Source organism: Ursus americanus, chromosome 7 (assembly GCF_024610735.1).
Source record: "Ursus americanus isolate L20-20 chromosome 7, mUrsAme1.1.p, whole genome shotgun sequence".
NCBI classification, from domain to species: Eukaryota; Metazoa; Chordata; class Mammalia; order Carnivora; family Ursidae; genus Ursus; species Ursus americanus.
This window is the reverse complement of record NC_142133.1, coordinates 50,423,784-50,451,250: the sequence shown is the minus strand read 5'-3', so window position 1 is coordinate 50,451,250 and position 27,467 is coordinate 50,423,784. Positions and strand designations below refer to the sequence as shown.

General features: G+C 38.2%; 1 protein-coding gene across 2 annotated transcripts; it reads right to left on the bottom strand.

The window, feature by feature from the left end:
* Nucleotides 1-301: 301 nt before the first annotated feature.
* ZC3H8 (zinc finger CCCH-type containing 8) lies at nucleotides 302-26,750 on the bottom strand. 2 transcript variants are annotated; one of them, XM_045808931.2, is made up of 9 exons: nucleotides 26,594-26,750; nucleotides 22,025-22,121; nucleotides 14,228-14,462; nucleotides 13,217-13,350; nucleotides 11,487-11,609; nucleotides 10,970-11,081; nucleotides 9,498-9,607; nucleotides 8,410-8,459; nucleotides 302-887 (listed from the first exon to the last, which is right to left on the bottom strand). In XM_045808931.2, the coding sequence occupies exons 1-8, from the start codon at nucleotides 26,668-26,670 to the stop codon at nucleotides 8,430-8,432; spliced, it is 918 nt and encodes a 305-aa protein (XP_045664887.1). In that variant the 5' UTR covers nucleotides 26,671-26,750; the 3' UTR covers nucleotides 302-887; nucleotides 8,410-8,429. The 2 variants fall into 2 exon arrangements, with proteins under 2 accessions (XP_045664887.1, XP_045664888.1); XM_045808932.2 differs by having other exon boundaries at nucleotides 13,217-13,347.
* Between the last annotated feature and the right edge of the window lie 717 nt (nucleotides 26,751-27,467).

Here is a 27,467-nt window from a genome sequence, read left to right as displayed (position 1 = left end):
CTGTGTATACAGCAAGTCAGTGATGCTATCATTCTTCCCAGCAATAAAGCAATATGATGCTGACAGTTTCAGTCTCACAGTATTGTTCTAATAATAATCAGTACCACTATATAAAAGTGCATATTTGAATTTCATGATTTGTGCTTGGAGAATTCTGCCTTTGACTATTGTGTTAAAGATAGCATCACACTTCTAAAATTTACATGTTACACAAGTGTACAATCTCACTACAGTTCATGAACCAATGAGAAAGATAACCATTCTCATGTCTTAACAACAAAAAAGTTAAGAACTCCAAGTGTAGGGATGCCACAGCAAGAGACATTGTTCCATTTTATTTACAATAGTAAGAAATTGGAAAAAACAGTTAAGTGGTTTAAAAAAAAACACAAAATCATAATTTAAGTCATAAAACAAAATTGTGAGCAGCCATTAAAAATATGTTGCAAATGTATTTAATGACACGAAAAGATCTAACCATATAGTCATCATCTACCTATTATCCCAATGTCTTCTTAGAGAAACCTGAGTTTTCTCTCTTCGATCTCCTGTATCTCATCTATCCTCATTCAGCCTAACCTTGCTTCCTACTTTATTGACAAAACTGAATCAGAAAAGACTTCTGCAATTTACTACCACAACATTGACCTACCAGCCAGCATCTCTGCCATATATGCTCCTCTCTTGTTCCACTGACTGGCACATCTTGGTGAAGACTAATTCCCTCAATGGTAGACTAGATTCTGTCCCCTCCTCACCACCCATTAAAGAAGATGCACAACATCATAGTGACACAAGAGGGCGCTTTAAATGAGGACTCCTGTAAACCACTCCAAATCAACAGTCTTGAACAGGCGTAGGCATAAGTATTCTTCATCTATACAAAACTACAGGAAAAAAACAACAAAAACACATCAGCCAATGAAAATTATCAACTTAGCCACCCCTACTCCCTTCCCCCCAAAAAACCATGCAGCAGCAGCAAACTGTAACACAAAAATCCAAACTGAATTAAATATCCCTGCTTAGGAATATGAAAAAACCTGAACTGAAATTCAAAACTAAGACAAAAAATGCAAATAATGAAACAAGAGTTGATTGACCTCAGAAATGATACAAAAAAAGAGATCATGTCAAAAATGTAGACTATATTACAAAACTGGACCGATTTTAATGGAAACTTAATAAGGTTTATTGGATAAAAGTGGAAAAAGGATAAAAATGAGATGAAGAAAGCAAAATTTATAAAAGAGCAAAAAAAGAAAATGCATCATAGAGGGAAGACACACAAATGTAACATAATTTACACAGTAACTATAATACAAAATGACAGAAACTAACCCAAATGTTCAGTAATTTTAATAAATGTGAATGGGCTTAATTCACTTATCAAAGGAAGTAAAGGATTTCATGTTTGGCTCACAGAACAAAACCCAACTATATACTCCATATGAGAAAGGCTAAAACTTATTCAGAAAAGCTAAAAAAATAAAGTGGTGGGCAAATAAATACTAAAAGCAAATGCAACCAAATTTCCAGTTGCAATATAAAATCTGAAACCACAAGAAGGAACTTTTTGTACTGTTACATCAAAACCCAGTAATCTGGGGTGCCTAGGTGGTTCAGTCAGTTAGGCATCTGACTTCGGCTCAGGTCACGATCCAGAGTCCCAGGACCGAGCCCCGTGTCCGGCTCCCTGCTCCGGCGGTGAGTCTGCTTCTCCCTCTGCCCCTCCCCCTGCTCACGCTGTCTCTCTCTTGCTCTCACCCCCAAATAAATAAATAAAATCTTTAAAGAAACAAAAAACAAAAAACCCCCAGGGATCTATATTGTAGGTTGGATGGATGTTTAACCCATAATTTTGTAACACCATGCACTATTTATTTGGAAATCTTAGCTTACTAATTTATGCATACCTTTCAAACGTTTCATTATACATTATACATTATTTAAAACACCACATTTTAAAATATCACCAGTCTTTAATATCACCAACCAATCTTACAAAAAGTACAGGAAAGCTATCAACCTCACAGAGACAGATCAAATGTTCCAAAATTATAATTTTTGCTCAAAAGCCAGAATTTTATCATTGATAACAAATATTTTCAGTTATTTTCTTTGAAGTAATGGAATCATTTCATTCGTTTGTGAAGAAGTACCTGCCAAGCATCCACATCTGAAAAAAAGTCTGCCCCTCAGTTGTTGAGTGTTCATGAAAAAACACAGCTAATTCAGCTTGCAATTAAGATAAAAGCACACAGATGTTTTTCCTTGAGAATACCATTGAGTATGTACAAATACTTTATACATCTTCCCATTTCGCTATGCATAATATTGACAAGACACATACTCAAGAATCGAGGTTTCACAACATTAATAATTTTTACTGTTTCATCAAGGACATTCTTAATGAAAGTGGCACCAGATACAGATGTTTTCAGAGGGGAATTCTATTCAACTTTCAGAAACTAGACAGTCCCACTGGACATAAACTCTTCTAGTGGAAATGCCTCTACTGTTTCCCCATTTAGCATGATGCTTACTTTTCTTAATAAGGTATAATATATTTTATCATGTTAAGAAAACATTCATCTATATATCTATAATCTATACGTAGAATCTATGATCTATATGTAGGAAACCTTAAAGCTTCCACAAAAATACTGTTAGAACGAATAAATGAATTCAACAAACCAGCAGGATATAAAGTCAACACATAAGAATCAGCTGCATTCCCATAAACTAATAGTAAACAATCTGAAAAGGAAGTCAAGAAGACAATTCCATTTACTATACCTCGAAAAGAATAAAATTCTTAGGAATCAATTTACCCAAAATGGTGAAAGACTTGTACAATGAAAACTACAAAACATTTCTGAAAGAAGATAAAGACATAAATAAATGGAAAGACATCCCATGTTCATGAATTGGAAGGGCTTAATATAGTTAAATTGTCAGTAGTGTCCAAAGTGATCTACAACTTCAATATATTCACTATCAAAATCACAATGACATTTTTTGCAGAAACAAAAATCCCTCCTAAAATCCATATGGAATCTCAATAGGCCTGAAAGAGCCAAAATAATCTTGAAAAAAACCAAAGCTGAGGCTTACACTTCTAAATTTCAAAACTTCCTAGAAAGCTACAGTAATCAAACAGTATGGTATTGGCATAAAGACAAACATATAAGACCAATGGAATAGAATACAGAGCCCAGAAATAAACCTTCCCATACATGGTCAAATAATTTTTGACAAGGGTGCCAAAGCCATTCAATGGGGAAAGGACAGCCTTTTCAACAAATGGGGCTGGCAAAACTGGATATCCAAATGCAAAAGAAAGAAGTTAGAACCTTTTCCAAACACTTCACACAAAAATTAACTCAAAATGGATTAAAGACTTAAACTAAGAACTAGAACTATAAAACTCGTAGAAAAAAAAGACAGGATACAAGTTTGACAACACTGGATTCAGCAGTGACTTCCTGAATAGGAGACCAAAGGCACAGGAAGCACAAGAAAAAAAAAAAAAGAAAGACAAATTGGATTTCATGAAAATTTTAAAATCTTGTACATCAAAGGACACTATCAACAGAGTGAAAGGGCAACCTACAGAATGGGAGAAAATATTTTCAAGTCATATATACCATAAGTGATTAAAATCCAGAATATACAGAGAATTCCCTAAAACAACAACAAAAACCCTATTCAAAATTGTGCAAAGGACTTGAATAGCCTTTGAATTTCTCCAAAGATGATATATAAATGGCCAATAAGCACATGAAAAGATGCTCAACATCACTAATCATTAGGAAAATGCAAATTACAACTACAAGGAGATGCCTACCACCTCATATCCACTAGGACGGCTACTATCAAATAAAAAAAGAAAAAGAGAGTAACAAGTGTTGGTGAGAATGTGGAGAAATTGGAATCCTGTGTACTTCTGGTGGGAATGTAAAATGGGACAGCTACCATGGAAACAGTATGGTGGTTCCTCAAAAAATTAAGAACAGAATTATCACATGGCCCAACAATTCCACTTCTGGGTACATAGCCAAAATTGAAAGGAGATTTTCAAAAAGGTATTTGTACATCATGCTCATAACCGCATTATTCACAATAGTTAAAACATGGAAGCAACCCAAGTAACCATCAACAGATGAATGGTTAAGCAAAATGTGGTAGATACATATAATGGAGTATTACTCAGCCTGAAAAAGGATGGGCATTCTGACACATGCTGTATTAATGAACCTTGAGAACATTATGTTAAGTGAAATAAGCCAGTTACAAAAAGACAAATACTCTAGGATTCCACCTACGTGAGGTATCTGGAGTCATCAAAATCACAGAGACATAAAGGAGAATGGTGGTTGCCAAGGGCTTGGGCGAGGGAGGGAATAGGTAGTTACCGTTCAATGGGTTCAGAGTTTAAGTTTTGCAAGATGAAAAAGTTCTGAAGATTGGATGCAAAACAGTGTGAATATACTTAACGTAATTGAACTGTATGCTTAAATGAGTACATTATATATAATATATACTTTAATATAGCTGTTTTGTAAAATCTTGTACTATGAGGCCTAAGTCAACAAGACAAGAAAAATAAAAATAAGTAAGAACTGCAAAAGGAATAAAAATCATGATATGCAGATGATATGTCTGCAGAAAAATGCAGAAAAACTTACTCAGATTATCAAATTTACAGAAATTAGCAAAGTGGCTAATTCAATTCAGAAAAATCAACTTTAAAAAATGAGTGAGAATAACATCCAAAATTATAAAGTATTTAAGAAATCATATTTAAGGAATCATAGACATAAATATAAGAGCTGAAACTATAAAAAATGTTTAGACAAAAACATAAAAGCAAATCTTGTGATCTTGGGTTAGACACAGAATTTTTAGATACAACATCAAAAGCATGATCCATAAAAAAAAAACGATAAACTTAATACATTAAATTAAAATGTTCATGCTTCAATAGACACTATTTTAAAAAGGCAAGCACAAATTAGGACAAAAAGACAAAGCCACACACTGGGACAGAGTATTTCTAAATCATATATGTGATAATGAACGTGTATTCAACAAAGAACTCTCAGAACTCAACAGTAAGATGATCCAATTGTAGACTGGATAAAGATCTGAACTGACCAATGGCACATGAAAAAATGCTTAACACCATTAATCATTAGAAAAATGCAAATTACAGCCATAGTGAGATACCACTTCACCCCTGCCAGAAAAGCTATAATCAAAACAACGGACAATAACAAGTGTGGGTGAGGACGTGGAGAAACTAAAACCTTCTTACTTTGCTGTCTAGAATGTAAAATGATACAGCCACTTTGGATAACAATGTTGCAGTTCTTAAAAAGTTAAACATATATTTACCACAGTACTCAGAAACCCCTAACCATACAATGGAATAATGGGGCAATTATTTAAAAAAATTAGTGGCCTATGATAAGGCATGGATGAATCTCAAAAATATTATATTATATGAAGAGCCAGAAGCAAAAGACCACATATTGAAATTTATATGAAATGCCCAGAAAAGGCAAACCTAGAGACAGAAAGGAGATCAGTGGTTGCATATGACTGGAGGTGGGATTGGGGAGCAATGAAAATGGGTACAAAGGATCTTTTTGTGGGTGTCAAAAACATTCTAAAATTGGGTATGGTGATGTCACACAACTTTGTAAAATTTACCAAAAAGTGTTCAGTTTTACACTGAAAACAAGTGAAAACTGTATCAAAGTAAAAGGGCCCAAAATAAGTGGCTCAGTTAGTAAGTGTCCGAGTTCAGCTCAGGTCCTGATCTCAGGGTCTTGGGATTGAGGCCCAGGTCAGGCTCTCCGCTCAGCGGGGAGTCTGCTTGACCCCCTCCCTCTTCCTCTGCCTCTCCCCCAACCTGTGCTCTGTCTCTGTCTCAAATAAATAAATAAAATCTTACCCCCAAAAAAATTTTTTTAAAAAGGGCCCCAAATAGCCAAGGCATTTGTGAAGAACAGCATCAGATAAACTATCAAACTATACAAAATCCAGTAAAGCTCCAGTAATTGAGACAGAGTATTAGAGAAAGACAGAAATGAAGCAGAAAAGACACCCCAGAAATCAAGCTTTGTTTGAAGGAAACTTTATATATAGGAGAGGGGGCAGGCATTACAGACCAGTGGGGAAAGGACAGTCTTTTCAGTTGAATGGTACTGGAAGGTTGATTATCCGGCCAAGGAAAGAGGGGAAATTAGGTCCCTACCACATACCATTCAAAAAGAAATCAGTTAATCTTAATTCTTTTCTCCCTATAGCCACAACCATCCTCTTTTTTATGTAACTTAGCAGCTCCTCCCACGTGGAAAGTTTACTAAGTAGAGTGTACTTTCCTACTTCTTGGCTGTGTCACTTACTTAGGCCAGTAATTTGTGAGTAAATGGGATGCAAACAGCCTTGAGCTTCCGCCAAAGCCATGAGAAGAACACATCCCAGCTAGCTAGCCTGCTGGTCCCAGAGGGGACTGAGACGAACGTGGAGCAGAACCGTCCTAGTCAACCTGCTTTACGAAGCAGAGCCAACCCAGCCAAAGCCAGCCTAGACTAGCTGACGCCCAACCAACCTGCAGATGCATGGGAAAGAAATGTTTATTTTTATTTGTTAGGGAGAGGCTTTGGGTTGTTAACACCATTATGGCAGCAACTGTTAACTAATACCTTTTCCAAAGGAGTAAAAAAAAAAATGTAAAAAGCAAAACTCCAAAACTTAGAAAGATTGCCAAAAGCAGTATTGTGCTCATTGAGGCACCTCAGAAAAACTGAAAAGACAGCCCACAAAATGGGAGAAGACCCGCCACACATACCTCACAAAGGATTACATCAGGAATCTATTAAATCCACTTACAAACATCAGCCCAATAGAAATACAGGAAGGATTTCACCAAAAATGAAACTCAAAATCTAGTAAGCATAAGATGCTGATTTCATGAAAATAAAGCTATGTGAAATCACTTTCATGCCCAATAAACTGAAAGTCTTGACAATACAAAGCACTGGCAAGTATAGAGCAACAGGAGTTCTCGTACACAGTCGTGGGAGTATAAACTGTTCTAACTACTTTAGAAAAGATCGGTATTATCTTTTTTTTTTTTAAGATTTTTTATTTATTTATTTGACAGACATAGCCAGCCAGCGAGAGAGGGAACACAAGCAGGGGGAGTGGGAGAGGAAGAAGCAGACTCCCAGCGGAGGTGCCCGATGTGGGGCTCGATCCCGGAACGCCGGGATCACGCCCTGAGCTGAAGGCAGACGCCTAACGACTGCGCTACCCAGGTGCCCCAAGATCGGTATTATCTTAAATTTTAAATTTCCCTTGGTTTATAGCCAGGATAACTCACACACATCTACATCAAAAGACATATATATATAGGGGCGCCTGGGTGGCTCAGTCGTTAAGCGTCTGCTTTCGGCTCAGGGCGTGATCCCGGAGTTCTGGGATCAAGCCCCACGTCAGGCTCTTCTGCTGGAGGCCTGCTTCTTCCTCTCCCACTCCCCCTGCTTGTGTTCCCTCTCTTGCTGGCTGTCTCTACTCTCTGTCAAATAAATAAATAAAATCTTAAAAAAAAAAAAGACATATATATAATTACTTATAATACTTTATATTAGAAAATTGAAAATAACCTGAATGTCCATCAGTAGTAGAATGACTAAACAAATTTAAACAAATTCACAGAATGAAATGCTACATAAAGTATAAGTTAGTGAATAAGAGCTATGTGCATCTACATGTATGAATCTTAGAAGCATAATGTTGAAGGGCACCTGGGTGGCTCAGTCAGTCCAGCATCTGACTCTTGATTTCACCTCAGGTCATGATCTCAGAGTCATGAGATCAAGCCCGCATCAGGCTCCACACCGGGCATGGAGCTTGCTTGAGATTCTCTCTCCCTCTCCCTCTGCCTCTCTCTCCTGCTCGCTTGCTTGTGCTCCCGCTCTCTCTCTCCACCCTCCTCCGAAAAACAAGTGTAATGTTGAGTGAAAATAGCAAGTCACCAATAAAGACACAGAATACTTATTGTTTAAATAAAATCCAAACTATTTAAATAAAATCCAAACACAAGCAAAACTAAAAATACTGTTTAGTGCATCATACACACTTGGTAAATCTACAAAGAAACAAAAGAAGAGAATAAAAATACAAAATATAGTGATAAACCAAGAAACGGAAGCAGGTCCAAGGAGACAGACATATGTATCGATATATATGTATCAAGTATTTTCTAATATTTTAGCAGGGGAAGATAAAGGAGAATATTTCTATTTTAGAAAATGGAAAAGTCCTACATTCCCAAGCCAATTTCTAGAGATGTTTCAGTGAATAAAAAAGAAATGTGCTAAATACTGATTTTACCTTTTTTGTGCCTTTTATTTTCATGATGACTTCTTTTCAGTATCCAAAACCTAATATGAAAAAAAATCACATTTTTATGCATCAATGTCTAATTCAGGTACATCATGATGCCCTTGTAATTGCTTAGTGAGTCCAATACTATTTATCCTAGTACTCATCTAATATTTACTATAAGGCCTAAAAGACCTTTACATCTATTTTTTTCCATATGTATTTCATACTAATAACAAAATATTTGATATGACTTTTATGCCAGGATGAGCTTTCATTTTTACAACCTAAAAATATCCAGAAATAAGCACTTCTGACTTTCTAATATCTGCATATGCTGAAAGATGGCTTCGTTCTAGGAGAATCTATTTTTACTTGTATTTCAATTTAATTTTGAAGACACTAGTTCCAACTAACATGTAAGAAACAAAAGAATATAAATGACTATTATTTTTCAATTATCTTTCCTCATGAACTGAAAGAATATTTGAAGAAAAACTTTTTTTTTTTAAGATTTTTATTTGAGAGAGAGAGAATGAGAGAGAGCACGAAGGGAGGTGAGCAGAGATAGAGGGAGAAGCAGGCTCCAGCACTGAGCAAGGAGCCCAACGTGGAGCTCGATTCCAGGACTCCGGGATCATGACAATTTGAAGGCAGATGCCTAACCAACTGCACCCGGTGAGAAAACTTCTGAAATAACTACTTGAGTATGTTTTAATGTAACTAAAAATATTTTCCACCCAGTGATTCTTAGCTTTCCTTCTAAGAGTATAACAGGAGTACTCATTCTCCCAGTTAGCTTGGCTACCAACGTTACTAACTACGTTGAGGGCTTTAAGAACATTCTAATTTATACTTATTGCTTGTGTAAGTATAAACGGGAATGTTCTCACCTGCAATAAGTATAAATTTTCCTTTAAGCTACAAAAAATATATACAAATGAATAATAATTTTCTAAACGGAACTAAATTCTAAGATTGTCAGTCCTAATATATCCCATATGGTAACCTTAAAGAACAGTGTGTTTTCAAAATTCTCACCCTTAGTTCAAACATATTCTTTAAAAAAGAAAAATAAAAATTAAAATTGTACTTACTCTGGCCAACAATTCTTGTGTTTCAGGAGTCAGTGGAGAATGTGAAAACTTGCAGTATTCACCCTGATAACATTTTGTTCCTGTATGGTAAAACTTGCAAGGGTATTCATGTAATCCAAATGTTAAGGAAGAAAACAACTTTAATCCAAATAAAATAATTTGTTATTAACTTACTGACTTTATTTTCCCTATATCAAGGCCTTTCCTAATTGTAGAAACACTAAATTCTCTACTTAAGATATGAGACAAGAGATTATTAATTGAATTACATGAAACATATAATTTCAGAATAACTATGTAAATCAAGTTTAACAGCTATCACAGGATACTTTTCCTTCATATCCATTTTTTTTTTTTAAAGATTTTATTTATTTATTCAACAGAGATAGAGACAGTCTGCGAGAGAGGGAACACAAGCAGGAGGAGTGGGAGAGGAAGAAGCAGACTCATAGCGGAGGAGCCTGATGTGGGGCTCGATCCCGTAACGCCGGGATCACGCCCTGAGCCAAAGGCAGAGGCTTAACCGCTGTGCCACCCAGGCGCCCCTCCTTCATATCCATTTTTATAATAAACTACAGGCATACTTAACTGATATAAGAAAAGGATGTGTATTTTAAATACTTTAAGAAATGTGATTATTCTTAAGGCATTCTTTTGGGGTGGGGGAATCAAAGTCAATAACAATGATAGGTCTTACAAATCTGAACCCTTCAGATATAAGGCTTGTTTAAAATAGGATCAATTTAAACAACTTCAATATTGTTTTCTAGGAAAAAAGTCTCAAGTTAGAATTTGAGATTCCTTCTATTGATGACTGAAGGAAAACAACTTTTGTGGTGCCCAAATGTGCTATTATCCTAAAGTGTTTATGTTCCATGTTTCTACAACATGTCTGTACCATTTGCACTAAAGAGTTAGGGTTGTTTTCCAAATTAAGGAACAATTAGCCTCTATTCAGTATAGAATATACAGAAAATAAGTACTTCCAAATTACGTAATTCCTGCCCCCCCCCTTTTTTTCTTTTACAAAGTAGCTTTTATGAGGGTACCTAGCTGGCTCAATCAGTAGAGCATGCAACTCTTGACCCTGGAGTTGTAAGTTTGAGTCCCATGTTGGGTGTACAGATTACTTAAAAATAAAATCATTAAAAAAAAACCCCAAAACAATAAAGTAGCTTATATGAATATAGACACAATTAGTTAATGTCACAGCAGAAATTCTGACAGTCTTTCTGGGGGCTGAACAGGTCTCGTGAAACTGCTGCTATACTGCCCAGGTGAAAGAATCCATCTTCTCTTTCTTGGGGAAAAAAAAATCTGTACAATGTAACCACTTTGATACTGAGTTGGGGTTGGATAACATAATTTTACCACAGCTAAAACACGGGTTTCATTCAAAAGTATACGTATTTAAAATGTTCGTGTAAATATTTAGAAAAAGTAAAGGTATTCCACCTTGTGATAAAGGATATTATGCAAATACAGACAGTTTTCACCTCTGGTACAATATCCTTGTACATAAAACTTACACATTTCCTTCTTCTTCTCTATCTCTGCATCATGATCAAATTTACACTGGTCTCCCTGGGCCAAAAGGAACATGGAAAAGGCATTATTTCTCATAATTAAGTCATTCAACACCTACTAAGCTTAAGATAAGCACATGATTCCAGAAAGTCTTAGAAACATTAAAGTATAAAACTTTTTTTTTACTACAGTCTAATTCTTAAAGAGCTATCTTATAACCACACTACGCGCATCTGCTTAAAATCTTAAGTCCTAAACATCTTCAACACAAAGCATTTTTTAAAAAGTATCTTTCTTAAACATAAAAGAATATTTCAATAAAGTTTTCTAATTGAACCTTTTCCAGAAGGAAACATTATAAAAATGTACAGCTATGCTTTTAGAATATCCAAGGGAAAGAGGGGTTTAGTACATTTTTGCTAGACCTTACATTTTAGTATATTTTTGCTTAGTTTTTTATACCTTAATACATTTCCTTTCAAGAAAATATTTACAAACTTGCTTCCCCTTGCGTTCCACCGTATGTTGGTTGATGAATCCCTGACTCATTCTCACATGCTGCTGCTTCTCTTTAGGCTTATCGTCCTTTGAAAACAAAGACAAAGAACTAAATGTGAGAAAGAGAAATTTAAATTATTTTAACCACCTTTAAAACATTAAAAAGTGACTCTTCTAAGTTGGCCTTCATTTGTAAGATTTGAACTCTTGCACAGCAGTTAAAAAATAAATATTCTGCCAATAGTAACAGCATTCCAGCATTGAATATTAGTGTTTGTACAATGTGAATATTTTATTGTACTTTGCCCTTATTTTTAAAAATTGGATAAAAAAATTTTTTTAAATGAAAGTGCTACTACTTGTGATAAAAACCAAAGTCTAGGAATAAGGCTCCTGAGAACAATGGAGACAAAGCTGGAAACCGTAAGGTGAACCAAAAGCGGCGTGCTAACCTCAATGAGAAGCTCACCGAGTGACAGCGGGGAGTAATAACCAGCTCAAGTTAACAAACATAATTACAAATATAACCTCAAAGGTGGCAACAGAAATATATAAACAAAAGGTGACTTTTATATAAAGACAAAGGGGAATTTCATAATACATTTTAGCTCTTTTAGGAGCATAAACCATTTTTAGCGTGTTAACTTGTGGTACAATTTATAGCTTTTGATTATCAAATTTCTGAATAGTTTTAGGAAATCAGTACGTGCAAAGAAGGGACCTGACTACATTAATGTGATCTGTTTTGTAATAATGTCAAGTTTCCACTTAACACCATCAAAACTATATGTCTAATGAAGATGCGTCAATGTAAATCTTTGGTTTTATTTGACTGTGTTATTAAATTCTAACATACATGTTTATAATCCATTCCTTATGTAGAAGGGCTGTCAGCTGAATAATCATTTAAGTCAGTGTAAACCAAATGAATCACAGGGAATACTCCCGGGGGGGGGGGGGAGGGTGTCAGGAAATAAAGCTCCAGCTGTGGCCTGGCCCTGTGTGACTCTGAGCAGTTACCCGAACCCCCAGGGCTTCAGAGTCCTCACCTGTAAAATAATGGAAGCAGGGCAAGATTTTATATAAATATATTTTAATCTATAATATTTGATCTTTCTAATATTTTACCACCCCTAACTCTTGTCTTCTGGACCAAGCCTAGCAAAAAAGGCTAGTTTAGAAGCCCTCAGAAAAGCAGAGTCCTTACTGTCCTATCCTGAATACATCTGCAGACCAGGGAAGAGGAACTTCTACAAAGCAAAATCAAAATACCAGGAGGGTTAGGGTGTTTCGGAAGGTCCATGCTCAGAAATATTCATTTTTAACGTCCACAGGGACCACAACAGCAGAAACTCCATAAGACTCTGTGACTTTTGAAGTGTTCTCTTGGCCACTTTATCTTCTCCCTGCTTCCCCTGCTTTTCCAGTCATCGACAGTACAACACTGCAAAAGCAAGGCACTTGTGTGCACGTGCTCAGGTAAACGGGCACGACACTAAGGCTTAGCACCGGTGCTGGCAGCTAACGAGTGGCAGGGAAGGCAGCTGCGACAGTGACAAGGAAGAACATGGGAGCGCACTGACGGTGAGGAGGTGTTTCACCACCAGAGAGCCTTGCTCTGCGGCTCGCACAGAGGTGGGAGACAAGAATTCTGCAGCATGCAGGCGTCCCCCCGCGCGCCCACACTCTTGTACCTGTTCCCGTGAGCCGCTGTTCCGCACGGGAGCGTTTGATCCTTTCTGTCCAGCGCCAGCCCGTTTTCGCTTCATTTTCTTCTGTTTACCATTTTTCTGAACAGCTTTAAGGTTTTTAGTTTTTTGTTTAACTGCTAAAAACAAGAAAGTTCATTTTATGTGTTAAATCTTAGACACAAAGTGTTAAGATTTTAACTTTAATTTATGAGAACACGGAGGCACAGCTGACTCCACAGTATACTCTATAGGGGGCCTGGGTGGTCGGTTAGGCGTCCGACTCTTGCCTGCCCCAAGCCAGACCTCTTGAAGAGCTCGGAGCGTAATGGAGCTAATCAGCAACTGCCACAGCACTACAGCAGCCAAAGCTTCAAGTGTTTAAAATGACCTCCCATGCTACTGTCAGAGTTTTCACTGAAAACATTTTACATAGGGGAGCCCGGCCGGCTCAGTCAGTAGAACGTACACTCCTGATCCTGGGGTTGTGAGTTTGAGCCCCACATTGAGTGTACAGATCACATTAGAAAATAAGAGTATTTAAAAAAAAAAAAAGGCAGTAAAACGAGAGGATTACTTTCATCTGTAGTTGTCATTTGTCCTCATATCTACAACTAAATTTCATTTTAGTCTGACACACCACTGTATCAGACATTAAGTCAATTCCTCTCTAAACTGACAGCAATACAAACAGGCACATCTTGTCCTTCATATACGCAGAGGTCAAGAATTTAGCATTCTCCCTTTCAAAGCAGTCATGGCCTTTGATAACCCTCCTGTACTCTCCTCTTGTAACCTAAGCTTTGTATGCTGAATGACCAGGTTGGGGGGCGGCGATGGGTGCGTCTCAGGCTGTGCAAGCTGACATCTGGTATAAAGATCCATGGAAAGCATGATCTTACTATGAGATAAAATGCAGGAGAAAATCTCCCCCCTCCCCAAACCCCAGTCCATATATGGACAATTGTGACGGATTCTCTAGATAAACTTTAAATGACAAAATAGTTTCACCCTTACCTTTCTGTGTCTCCTTCACTCCCTCTTTCTTCACTGATTCTTCAGGAAATGGTGAGGACTGAGCAGCATTTGCCATTTCTTTAGCTTGTATGTACTGCTGAAGCTCTTTAGCAAAATTATCTTCTGATTCCTGACTGCAGGTATCATTATCACTATATACATCGTAGTCTTTACTTCTTGATTTTCTATATTGCAAATTCTTCGGTGATGTTGTAGAGTTCCCAAAGTGCCTAAACTAAGTAAAAATTAAATTTTCAATTTTAAAAAGCTGGCATATTCAAAATAATCTGGTTATAAAGAAGAAATAAAGACTGGCTATGAACTGATCATTGTTGAGGTTGTGTGGTGGGTATATGGGGTTTCACATAACTATTCTTTCCACTCTTATATTTTTAAAATTTTCCGGAATTAAAAAACAAAAACAAAAACCAACACAACATATCCACCTCAAAAAAAAAGAAATCCGATAGAAGGTTCTGAATTTGTACACCAGATGTGCTTTTACTGAATTAAAAGAGTAAACCCCAAATCTTAATTATTTGATATAATTTGATTGAACTACAATATAATTCACATTTTGTTTCTCCCTTTGCATCAACTATGCTTTTAAATGGTTTAATTCAATAACTCATCATTTCATTAAAGAATAAGTGAACTGTAATGGCCCAAGTGAAAATCCACTGTACTAAGATATATCACAGCTAGCAAAGCCTATTCTTATTCTTATAACTCACAGCATTGGGGGCACACACTGATGACAAGGAACAAAGAACTGCCCAGTTCTCCATAATCAGGTTAACTTTACTTTCAGAAACAGTTTTCTAACTCTGTTGTTGCAGCTGCCCCAAGGCACCGGAGGCAAACACAGGCACCCACTGGACAGGAAGCCAGGTATGGCAGCTGACCCTGAGTCAGCCTGAGATGATCACAGCAGACAACTTAAAGTACTTTGTGTACAAGAATTTCCAAGTATTGGCATACATGTCTACACATGGTGACACAAGGGTATCAAGCTGTATAATTACAGTTAGTATGTATGATACATTTTAATTAAAAGGTTTATATAAAAAATATCCAAGTGCCAAAAGGCTCCTATTTTCATGTCAGGAAGGGATAACATGTCTACCATTAAACTGGCCAATGATCCTTCTCCAGAGCATGCTTTGGGGTCTGGTCTCTTATCTACTTTCACATAACTGATGAAGGCAGCAGATTCAAAAACAACCAAAAGCAAACCAGAAGAACTGCTATGATAAAATATACTAGGTGGTCCAACTTAATGGTTTACTTTTGATGTTAACTTCAAAGCTAGGAGTTGTACCACCAGAGGATTGATCAGAGGCCTATAAAATGAATTTGTTCCCTGCGTGAAGAAGAGAAAGTTTCCTAACCTGACAATGGCCCCAATGTACACCTACCTCATCTTCATTACACCAGACAAGACCATCAACCAATCCGACAATATCAGGCCACCAAGTTCCCTGTCTCCAAGTTTTCAAGAAAGAGCACCTTTTAAAACTAATACCATAGAACAAACTTGTAAACATAACATCTGGTCAGGGGTCGGCAGATGTCAATCTGGCCTTCTATTTTTGTTTAACAAAGTTTTGCTGGAACGCAGTCACATACATTCATTCACTTCCGTGTTATCTACACCTGTTTAGTTGTGACAGAGTCAATATGGTTCACGAAGTCGGCAAGATGCACTACCTGGTCCTTTATGAAAAAGTTGGCCAATTCTTGTGATAATTATTATGTTCACCAGGTTTTTGGCCTTTAATTTTATTTAGAGGGGACAGGGAAAGTCATCATGCAACAGCTCCCATAAAGCTTGGCTTAGTCAAACACACAGATGAGATTCTATTCAGTATATCTGAATCAAAATATCACAATGATCCAAATGAGTGATTAAATGCTCCCTTACACACAAAATATGTACCAAAGCAGACCCCCTTTAAAAGGTGATAACATGTCTGATTTGTATTAAATGAAGAGATGAGATGACATGGCAACATGAACAAAAACAGGACAACCATCAACTATGTTGTTTTATTATTTATTAGAGATCAGTATTACTAATCGATATGATTCTTTTCAGAGGGTAATGAAATACACGAAATACAAATGATTGCTTTAATACTTTTCTTCATGCAGCTAGCTATAAACTCATTGCTTTGATATCTGTTGTTCTCTATAAAATTTAGAAAGTATACAAATACACAACTTTTTTCCTTTTAATGAAGGAGCTTAAATAAAGTTTTTTTTTAAGCAAAAGACTTCTACTTCAGGAGGATTTACTGAACTAGTATGGCCTCCTGAGACTCCAAAGAAATAAAAGTACAGAAATGTAAACATAGGTTCATAATACTAATGGGGGGTAGGACATGAAGTACATTCATCAGTAATTAAGAAAAGTTTAACAAATTCTTGGCAAATTTTTGAAAAACAAAAAGCAAGTTATAATTGGAAGGCTGGGTTTCAGTTGGAGTGTGAGAAATGGGACTGTAAGTAAGGATGAATTAAAACTCTACATAAAAACAGACAAAGCAATTGTAACGAATTCTCTCTGCCCCGTCCCTCACCAGGATACATTCAAACAGAAATTTACCCCAGGCAAAAAAGAGAATAAAGAAATTGAATAAAATGTCTGATAAAGCCAAATCTTCTTGTGTGGGTACTAAGACCCCAGAGTGAAGTCCTCCACATTCTGGCATTTGGGAGCAACCCCCAACAGAAATATACTCCATCCACTCAACCTACAAGACCGGTTCTACCCTGCTGTCCAGAAGAGACTCCTCACAGGGGTTTACACACAGAATTCAACGAACTTGAATGGGAATAAAAATCACACATTATTTACACCAACCTCTAAGCTGACATTTAGCATTTGCCTGTCCTGAACACAGGGAACAAACAGTAGTCTCAACAGTACCTGCCGCTGTCACTAGTAGAATCACAGGTACTTTCATATATCACGTTACAGTTGTTGCAAATCTCAAAATATCTTTTACATTCATCACTATGTCAAAGTTACAATAATTAGACCTACTGCTAGAACTTCTTATTACTTAGTGCATTAATGAAGAACATATTACTCTTTCCACACTTGTTTTTTGATAATCATATTTCAATTTCAAATAAATTTCAATTTCAAAATAAATTTCCTTTGTAATCCAACATACTTCATTTTATTCACTTAAAAACATTATTCTGAGAAGGGGCCCATGGGCTTCACCAGACTGCCAAGAGGAGTGCATAGCACAAACAAGATTAAGAACGACTATGCTGGAGGAAACCCACCTACCCACACAGCCCATCCATGTACTGAACGCCCAATCAGGCTTCCCATCTGGAGGAAAAGCCTATAGAGACACAGGCCCACTAACACACCAGTGAAGGCCATCCACCAACTCTCCCGGCCTCTCTTAAATCAAGGGACAATGAAGGAACACAAAAACACATGACAAAAATCTGGAGCAGGTGTCCTTAAACTATGACCCCAAGGCCAAATCCATCTTACCACCTATTTCTGTAATAGTCAGCAAGCTAAGAATGGTCCTTAGAATTTTTTTTTTAATGGCTGGGGAAAAAAACACAAAAGAATAACATTTCATGACAATGAAAGTTATATAAAATTCAAATTTCAGCATCCATAAATAAAATTTAATGGAACACAGCCACGCTCATTCATTTATACACTATAATAATTGCTTTCACACTATAATACCAGAGTTAAGTATTTGCAAAACAGACTATAAAGACATTCAAGACATTACATTTAAAAAAGATGCTAGAAAGCTATAACATCAAAACAAAGAGCAAGAAAGAACTCTTGAATAGCTAAATTATGAGAAACCCACAATTAGAAAATGCTGCTTTAAAAAAAGACATAATTTATAATAGCCTCACGAAACACCTAGCAATTAACCTAACAAAAGGTATGGAAGATGTAAGACATCTACAAAGAAATTACAAAACACTGTTGAGAGAAATTAGAGGACCTGAAGATTAGACAATTCAATATTCTAAAGATGTCAGTTCTCTTCCAAATGATCTGTAGATTAAATGCATTCCCAATGAAAATCCCACCAGGATTTTCCAAGGAACTTGACAAAACTGATTCTCAAATTTATATAGAAATGCAAAAGGTCTCTCTTCCCCTAAGTGGCCTGAGGTGACCTCTGAAAATGGTTCACTATTCGCTCGACCCAGGAAACCCTACAAAATCATGCAAATCAAGAGGTTCAAATCTTCGTGTTCACTTTAAGAACACACATGAAACTGCCCAGGCCATCAAGGGTATGCACATCCAAAAAGCCACCAAGTACCTGAAAGATGTCACTTTGCAGAAGCAGTGTGTACCATTCCGTCGCTACAATGCTGGAGTTGGTAGGTGCGCCCAGGCCAAACAGTAGCGCTGGACACAGGGTCAGCGGCCCAAGAAGAGTGTTGAATTTTTACTGCACATGCTTAAAAATGCAGAGGGTAATGCTGAACTTAAGGGTTTAGAGGCAGATTCTCTCTCTGGTCATTGAGCACAGCCAGGTGAGCAAAGCCCCAAAGATACAGCATAGAACTTACAGGGCTCATGGTCGGATTAACTCACACATGAGCTCTCCCTGCCACATCGAGATGATCCTTATTGAAAAAGGGCACATTGTTCCTAAACAAGAAGAGGAGGTTGCACAGAAGAGAAAGATATCCCAGAAGAAACTAAAGAAACAAAAACTTATGGCTCAGGAGTAAATTCTGCATAGAATAAATGCAAATAAAAATAAAAAGAGGAAGAAAAAAAAAGAAATGCAAAGGGCTAAGAATATTCAAGACACTTAAGGAAGAAAAACAAGGTGAGAGGATTTGCTTACCTGACATCCAAGCTCATTATAAAGCTGCAGTAATTAACATGGTGAGGTCTTGGGGGAGGGCTAGACAGATAAACCAGTGGAAGAAAATGGAGTCCAGAAACAAACCCACCAAACATGAACATTTGATTTTTGACAATGGTGACACTGCAGACCAATGGGGGAAAACACAATGCTTTTCCCTCAGTGAATGGTGCTGGAACAATTGGGTATGATAACAGGGGAAAAAAAAAGTAAAACAGAATTTGTCACCCCTACCTCACAGTATACAGATACAAAAATCAATTACGGATGACTACAAACTTAAATGCGAAAAGCAAAACAATAAGCAAAACAATCTTTTAGAAGACATCACAGTAAAATATTTTTATTATCTTGGGATATTTAAATAAAACACATAAAACACTAACTATAAAGAAAATTAATAAATTTGAATACACTAAAATTATGAACTTTTAGTTAAAAAATACCATTGTGTAAAGCCACAAAATGAGCAGATATTTGCAACACACAACCCACAATGAAGGGAAAAAAACCTTTACGATCCAAAATAACTACAAGAAAAAAAAAATCACAGACAAACCAATAATGATAAGAAGAAGAAGTCAAAAAGACTTGAAAAGGCCCAAAAAAAGGGAAATCCAAATGGACAAACATATGAAAAGATGCTCCATCTCAATAGTAATCAATAAAATGCAAACGTAGTTACAATGACCTACTTCACCAGATGGCGAAAACTATGACGGATGACAATACCAAGTGTGGAGCAGGAGAAATACAGTCTCTCAGACACTACCTCTGGGAATAAAATTGGCAGAACCACTTTGGAGTACAGTTTGGCATTAAAGGAAAGGCAAAGATGCTTATACTCTAAGACCCAGCAGTTTTACTCCTGGGTAACTACAGAGCACATGTGCTACAGGATACAAGTGAAAGAATGTTGCAGCATTACCCATAACCCCCCAAAATGGGAATCAGACCAAACATGAAATCTAGTATATTCAATAATGGAATACTATTCAGCTCAGGAAATAGACAAGTATATGCCACAACATCTATGAATCTTATAAATACAATGTTGAAAAAACACAACAGAAAGAACACATACAATATTCTTCTATTTCTATAAAGTATAAAAACAGGCGAGGAAAATTTGTATTCTTAAGGATTACAGCATTAGTAGTAAAACTAAAACTGTAAAGAAGAGCAAGGAAGTGATTAGCATGCAAGTTAGGACTCTAGTTATCTCTAGTAGGAAATGAAGAAATATGACTGAGAAAGAAGGCATCAGAGGCTTTGCGGGTAATGCTCTTTCTTGACTTGGCAAAGTCTTTACCTGGTGTTCTCTTTTTAATCAGCTGTGATACTGTACATTAATGTTTTATGCACTTGTGAGTAAAGGGCCTGGGCTGAAGCAAGCCTGCTTAGGAATAATGCAGGTGTCCATTATTGGAATCTACTTAAAATAATTGTAGCATGTTCTACCTGCCTATCTCCTGTATTGGGTTATACATGAATTAGGGAACTTTAAGTGGGCATGAAGGACGGGGGTCTATGTGATTAAAACAGTATAAAAAATTGGGGGGAGGGGTGCCTGTATGGCTTAGTCGGTTGAGTGTCCAGCTCTTGGTTTCAGCTTGGCTCATGATCTCCGGGTCATGGGGTCAAGCTCTGAGTGGGGCTCCATGTTGAACGTGGAGCCTGTTTGAAGCTCCTCTGACCCTCCCCCCATTCGTGCGTGCGCATGTGCGTGTGCTCACGCTCGCTCTCTATCTTTTGTGTGCGCATGCTCTCTTTCTCTCAAAAAAATAAATAAATCTTAAAAAAAACAAAGAGAGAGATATCCAGGCCACAGTTTTTCAGTGTTAAGACCTTGGCTCTTGTCCATAACTGCCATACACGCCCCAAAAGGCGAAAGAAGTTACATACTTGGGTAGTTAAGAGGCTTGCTGAGGAGACGAAGATGCTATACCTGTTGTATTTTCTGTCCTGCATCTTTTATAAAGCTAGGTATAAGAGTATCACATTAAAGCCTATTTGTGTCTCCTGAGTCTCACTGCCAATTCAAACTCATCATTTTGTGGTGTGTTAAAATTCACAATAAAAAAAAGTTTAAAAAGAGAAAAAGAGGCGAGAGAGGAGCAGATGTTGGCTGTTATGGGTTGACTGTGTCCTCCCCAAATTCTCCCGATGAAGTCCTAACAGCCAGTACCTTAGAATGTGGCCTTATTTGGAAATAGGGCCATTACATGTATAGTTGGTTAAGATGAGGTCATTAGGGTAGGTTCTAATCCAATATGACTGGTGTCCCTATAAAAAGGGACCCAGATATATGCACATAGGGAGAACAGAATTCAAATATGAAGGTAAAGATCAGGGTGATGCTTCTGGAAGCCTTGCCAAGGAACACCAAAATTGCCAGCAAACCACCAGAAACTACACGAGGAGCATGGAACAGATTCTCCCTCACAGCCCTCAGAAGGAACAAACCCTGCCAACAGCTTGATAACAGACATCTAGTCTCCAGAAACACAAGACAAGAACCTTCTGTTGCATAAGTCAACGTTTGTGGTACTTTGTTAGGGCAGTCCTAGCAAAGTAACACAAGCTGTAAGCTGTAAATCACTAAGGTTAGTTAAGCTGGCAAATAAATCAAACGCTTAAAAATTGCGGCCTAATTTGAAATGAGAAGTTTTTGAAATGGTTTACAACCCATTTCAGAAACAGGGAAAACCAAAATAAAGGTAATACACTAAAAAAGTTCATGTTAAAAGACTAAAGTTTCTGAATGATGAATTTTCTGAAGTGTTATCAGGTTTCCTTGATATAAGCCAACTAGGTCTCCAATGCTGACTAAACTGGGACAAACAGGACCCCCAACAAATTTCTCATACCCACTCCTGTCTGTTTTTTCAATATGCCAACTTAATCTTACTTTTTTAGGTATTTGCTCACATTCCAGTTTTACTTCCCATTTTCTTTTCTCTCCTTGTGTTTCTTCAACTTCTGTATCATCTATTCCATCATCGATTCTGCAGCAAAAATATCAAATAACACAAGAGTTTTTTCAATCTGAAAATGGTTCATACCATAGCATTAAAATTCACAGCTTTGGCTTCTCTTCTACTTGCTCTCAAAGAAATTCCAAATTCAAAGTCTACTCCAAACACTCCAAGGAATAATGTACAAATTTATGATGAACAGTACACGTCAACATGTGTTTGTAAGTAAATCGTAAAGCTGAAATTTTAGATTACATAACCTTCACGTCCTAGTAACAGAAGCTATATAAACCACCCATTCATTCATCACTCCATTCATTCAACAAATACTGAGTATCCACCATATACTAGGCTGTCGGCTTTAAATCCTGGGATACAACAATGAAAAAGACCTTGTCCCTACCTTCTGAGAACTTTCTATGTGCTTGGGAGGGAAAAAAAAGCAGTTTTAATATAGTATGATAAGCACAGGTCCATACATGAGGAACACTTAACCTAGATTTGGGGGCCAAAGGTCTTCTAAGCTTAAAAGATATGTAAGAGTTAGCAAACAGGGGTGCCTGGCTGGCTCAGTCAGTACAGTGCATGACTCTTGATCTCCAGGTTGTGAGTTTGAGCCCCAAGACGAGTGCAGAGATTACTCAAAATTAATAAATAAATAAACTTTTTTAAAAAGTTAGCGGGGCACCTGGGTGGCTCAGCTGGTTAAGCGTCTGCCTTCCATTCAAGTCGTGATACCAGGGTCCTGGGATCGAGCCCGGAGTTGGGCTCCCTGCTCAGCGGGGAGCCTGCTTGTCTCTGTCCCTCTGCCCCCCCGCCATTCAATCTCTCTCTCAAATAAATAAATAAAATCTTTTAAAAAAGAAAAAAGAAAAATTAGCAAATAAAGAGGAACATAAGGGAGAATAGTATTTCAGGTAGAATGCAAGGTGCCTTTCAAGGTCAGGAGAGTGGGAAGATGAAAAAGAAAAGTTGTTTCCAGACTCGCAAGGACTGAGAAGTTGAATATGCAGAGAGACATTGTCTGAAACAATGACTTGATGATATTCTACCAAAACTAAGAATGAACCCAAGAAAGATGAAGATGGGAAGCTGGTGAACAAAGATGTCACTGAAATCTACAGGTAAATCTAAATGACGGCTTACACCATAAATACAGGGGGCTGAAAGCAATTGTGTCTGGACGAGTCGTGGCTACTGAATAAAAGCTTAAGACAGGAGTTACGTGCCAGATCAAGGCGAGGAGGAGGCAATGTGTACATTCGCAAAAAACATGTTACAAACGGAATACACTACTAGCGACAAAAACGTGAATAGACGCTCTGAGCTTCTTGCAAAGTTACAGGAGGAGCTCGGGCTTCAGACCTTCACCCAATCCAACGGCGTACGGCTCATCTGTCCCTAGTCAGAGCCTCAGAGCTTCGTCTATCAGATAAGGTACCAGGTTGTGAACCTCCACAGAAGCCATCGCTACAAGAGCCAATAAGCCGAATACTGTGAAGCTTCACTGCTCCGGTTATCATAGGAAGCGGGCTCTCCTGAGGCAACGCAGTAGTGACAATAATGCCTACGAGAGCAGCACCAGCGGCAGCTGGCACTTGCGTTATGCTCACCCTGCGCCAGAAGCCAGTCCATGCCTATCACCCACATCACAACAGCCCAAAGGCATACGCACTGCACTGGTGGTTAAAAGCCCATTTTACAGATGAGAAAACGGAATTACAGAAAGCTTGTAAAACTTGCCACACACCTGCTTAACTGGTAGGGCTCAGATTTGAGCCCAGGCAGGCAAAGCCACCTTCCTCGTCAACACATCCACCCGGATAGCTACTTGACATATTTTTAATAGAGCCCAAACTGAACCCTTGACCTAATCCTCCTGTTATATTTTTTTAAGATTTTATTTATTTATTTGAGAGAGAGCGAGAGGGAGAGAGAGCACACGTGTGCGTGAGCATGAATGGCAAGAAAGGAAGAGGGAAAGGGAGAAGCAGACTCCCTGCCGAGCAGGAGCCCAATGCGGGACTCAATCCCAGGACCCTGGGATCATGACCGGAGCCAAAGGCAGACACTCAACCGACTGAGCCACCCGGGTGCCCCTCTCCTGTTACTTTAAACAGCAAATCCATCCTTCTAATGATACTGACCCAAAACCTTGAAGTAACTTATACTCCTTTCATATCCCCCACGCAATCTGTGAGAAAATCCAGTTTATCTTCAAAATATCTCTCTACTTGGGCACTTCTTGATCCAAGCTCCTCTTGCTCTGTTACATTCTACTCTCAACACAACCAGAATGACCCTGCTAAAATGTCACTCTCTGTTGAAAACCTTCCACTAGCCTTTCATCTCATTCAGGGTAAAAGCCAAAGTCCTTCTTATGGCATCTACAAGTCCCTACATGATCTGCCTCCCTGACCCTACCCCCAAGTACCTCTCAAGTCCCACTTCTCTTCAAGTCCTGCTATTCTAACTCCACTCCAGCTGCCATTCTGGCCACTTTGCTCCCATCACTAATCATACCACGCTCACTCCACCTCAAGACCTTGATATTCTCTCTGCTAGAAGTCAATCTTCCTCATCTCCCTGCTCAAATACTACTTATCAGTGATATTACTGAGGCTTTAACTACTTTCTTTAAAATATCTACATTCTCCCTACCATCCCATCCTCCCTTCCTAACCCCCTAGCCAGCTTTCATTTTCTCCATGGTATTTATCATCACCCAAAACACTATACATATTATGCATTGTCTGGGGGGGGAGGGGAGGATAAATCTTATTAATATAGAGATTTTTATCTTTTCTTTATTTATTGCTATAGCCCCAAGGCCTAGGATAATGGTAGGTGCTCAAGAAATGAGTAATCCCATCATAAAATTACTAGGAAAAAACCCAGAAACCAAAAAAGGTTGATTCCTGCGACCTTATTTAAAACAAACAAACAAACAAAACCCTTTATGCAATGAAAATAATGCCATAAGCAGAGTCAAAAGACAAATAACAAATTGGAAGTAAAATATCTGCAGATTAGAGATCCTAAAATTTTAAAGAGAAGGACCAAAGAAAAGAAAAACAGGCAAAGGATATGAACAAGGAAGAGTTCACAGATGTTTTCCATACTTAAATAGCATTCTACACCTAACATTTGGGCAAAAATCGAGAAGCGTCTTTGATGTATTTTAGTAAAGTTTTTGTGAAGAATCTTCTGTCCAACACATTTTCAAATTGATAAATGCTATTGTTTTCTAACATGCAGCTATTGTCTCGTGATGATTCACCTTGCTGAATTCTCTTATGGATTTTAATAGTTTATTAACATTCCTCTTGTTTTCCTTTGTAGGTGGATCATATCATCTGCAAGTAATTAATGTCTTTGTCTCTTTTCAGTATTTATAGATCTTATGTTAGTTATTTTGCCTTAGAAACACAGAAATCAAATCATGGGTAACTTAGTCCTAGTTTTGCCACTTACACTGCAATCTTGGAAAGTTATTTATCCTCTCTGTGCCTCAATTTTCTCATATGCAAGAACAAGGGCAGTATCTTTTCTCCAAGGTTAAGATTAAATGACATATTTCATGTAAAGCACTTAGTAAAACTCTTGATGGTAGCCTGAATTAAGGTAACAGTTTTAATTAAGTTATTTGAGACAAAGAGAAGGGAACAGATCTGAGTGATATCGGTAAGTAAAAATCAACCAAAATAAGAGATATACTGAGAATGAGAGAAATAAAGAAACAAAAAGGCTGTGTGTCTCGGTTTCAGCTTAAGGAAATTGGGGAAAACATACAGGTTTATAAGTTGGTCTTTAGCACTTCAAACAAAAAAATGTAAATGAATATCTGGGTGTAAACAAACCACACTATACACGTCTCTAAAAATGAGATCAATAAATTAGCATCATTTGGCCAGCGGTGTCAGTTCCTTTCGCTACCTAATGGAAACGTTACATCCAAATGGTGTTTGCTGCTTTATTATGGTCTTTAGGGTCTTCTGATGCAAATCAATGAACTAAAGGCAAACTATTCACTATTTACCCTCATTGTTTAATGAACTTAGGGTTTCGGTTTAAAAAAAAAAAAGTGTTTAGCATGTGTCAGTGAGAAATGACAAATGATCTGTCCCCTTGGAGCTGATGGTCCGGTGGAAGGACGAGTAGTGTGGAAACACATGGAGGTTTCTAACCGGGTTTAGAGGGTCAGGAGCGCCGAGAAAGGGAAGAGATCGTCGCCTGGACCCCGCTGCTTCCCTCAAGCAGGGTCCCGACCGTGGCGGCTTACAAACGGAGCCCCATTGCCGGCTTCCATCCCCGCGGCCCCAGAGCGACCGCTCCACGTCCGACCCCCGCACCTGCCAGGCGGACCCCACGCGCTCGCCCACGCACTCCCCGCGCGACCCAGCGGCGTGGCCCACACGCGGCCCCGGCGACCTCCGAATGGAACCAAAAGGCGGAACCCGGCTGGGGCCCTGCGATCAAAGCATAAAAAGATGGGGAATCACCTTTCATCAAAGTCCGTGGTCGGTTTTTTACCCAGGGCCGGGTTCGGGGGTTTGGAGAAAAGATTCTCAAAATCCATCACCCTCGCGAGGGCCCGGCAGCTAGAGTAACAACAACCGCGTGAGGAGGAGGAGGGACCCAGAGCGTCGCACCGGCCCCAGGTCGCCCCGCGCATGCGCCGCCCCGCCCCGCCCCGCCCCGCCCCGCGCACGCCCGCTGGCTCCTTCCCCGCGACTGTGCGCAGGCGCAACTCTAAGTGCGTTCTTTTCAGTGCGCTTTTTGATCTGTTATCTAACATATTTTTAGAATTTTTATCCTAAGTCTTTGGGAGTCTCCTTTCTTTCACTTTCATTAGGGGTAAGTGGGCATCCCAAGTGGAGAGAATTGTATCAAGGCACAAAAATAGAGCACACATTTGGGAAACGGGAACTGTTGAGTTTTGCTTACTCTAATGCCTGTGGAAAAGTGGAAGTTGTGGAAATAATGAAAAGGTAGGACGGTGACATTGATCCTGACAGGCTCCTACTAGTGAGGGAGTGTTTGATTCCCGGCACGAATCAGGGTCCACTTCCCAGACAAATGGAAGTTGTACTTTGTCCTGTTGTTTATATTATAGGCAATCCCTTTTTGTACCTGAATCATTACTAAAAATTGAGAGGAAAATTGAAATGAATTAAGGTATTACCCCATTTGGAGGAAAGTACTATATTACAAAACTCAATTTATTGACACATACATTTTCATATAAAAAGTCTAGTATACAGCAAAAGTTAACCAGGCCAGAGAAGGAGATTAAAATGATAGGTAAAAATCAGCAAACATAGCAAGAAAAACTGACCTGCAAAAGCATCACATACTACCTTTTCAGATAAAGAC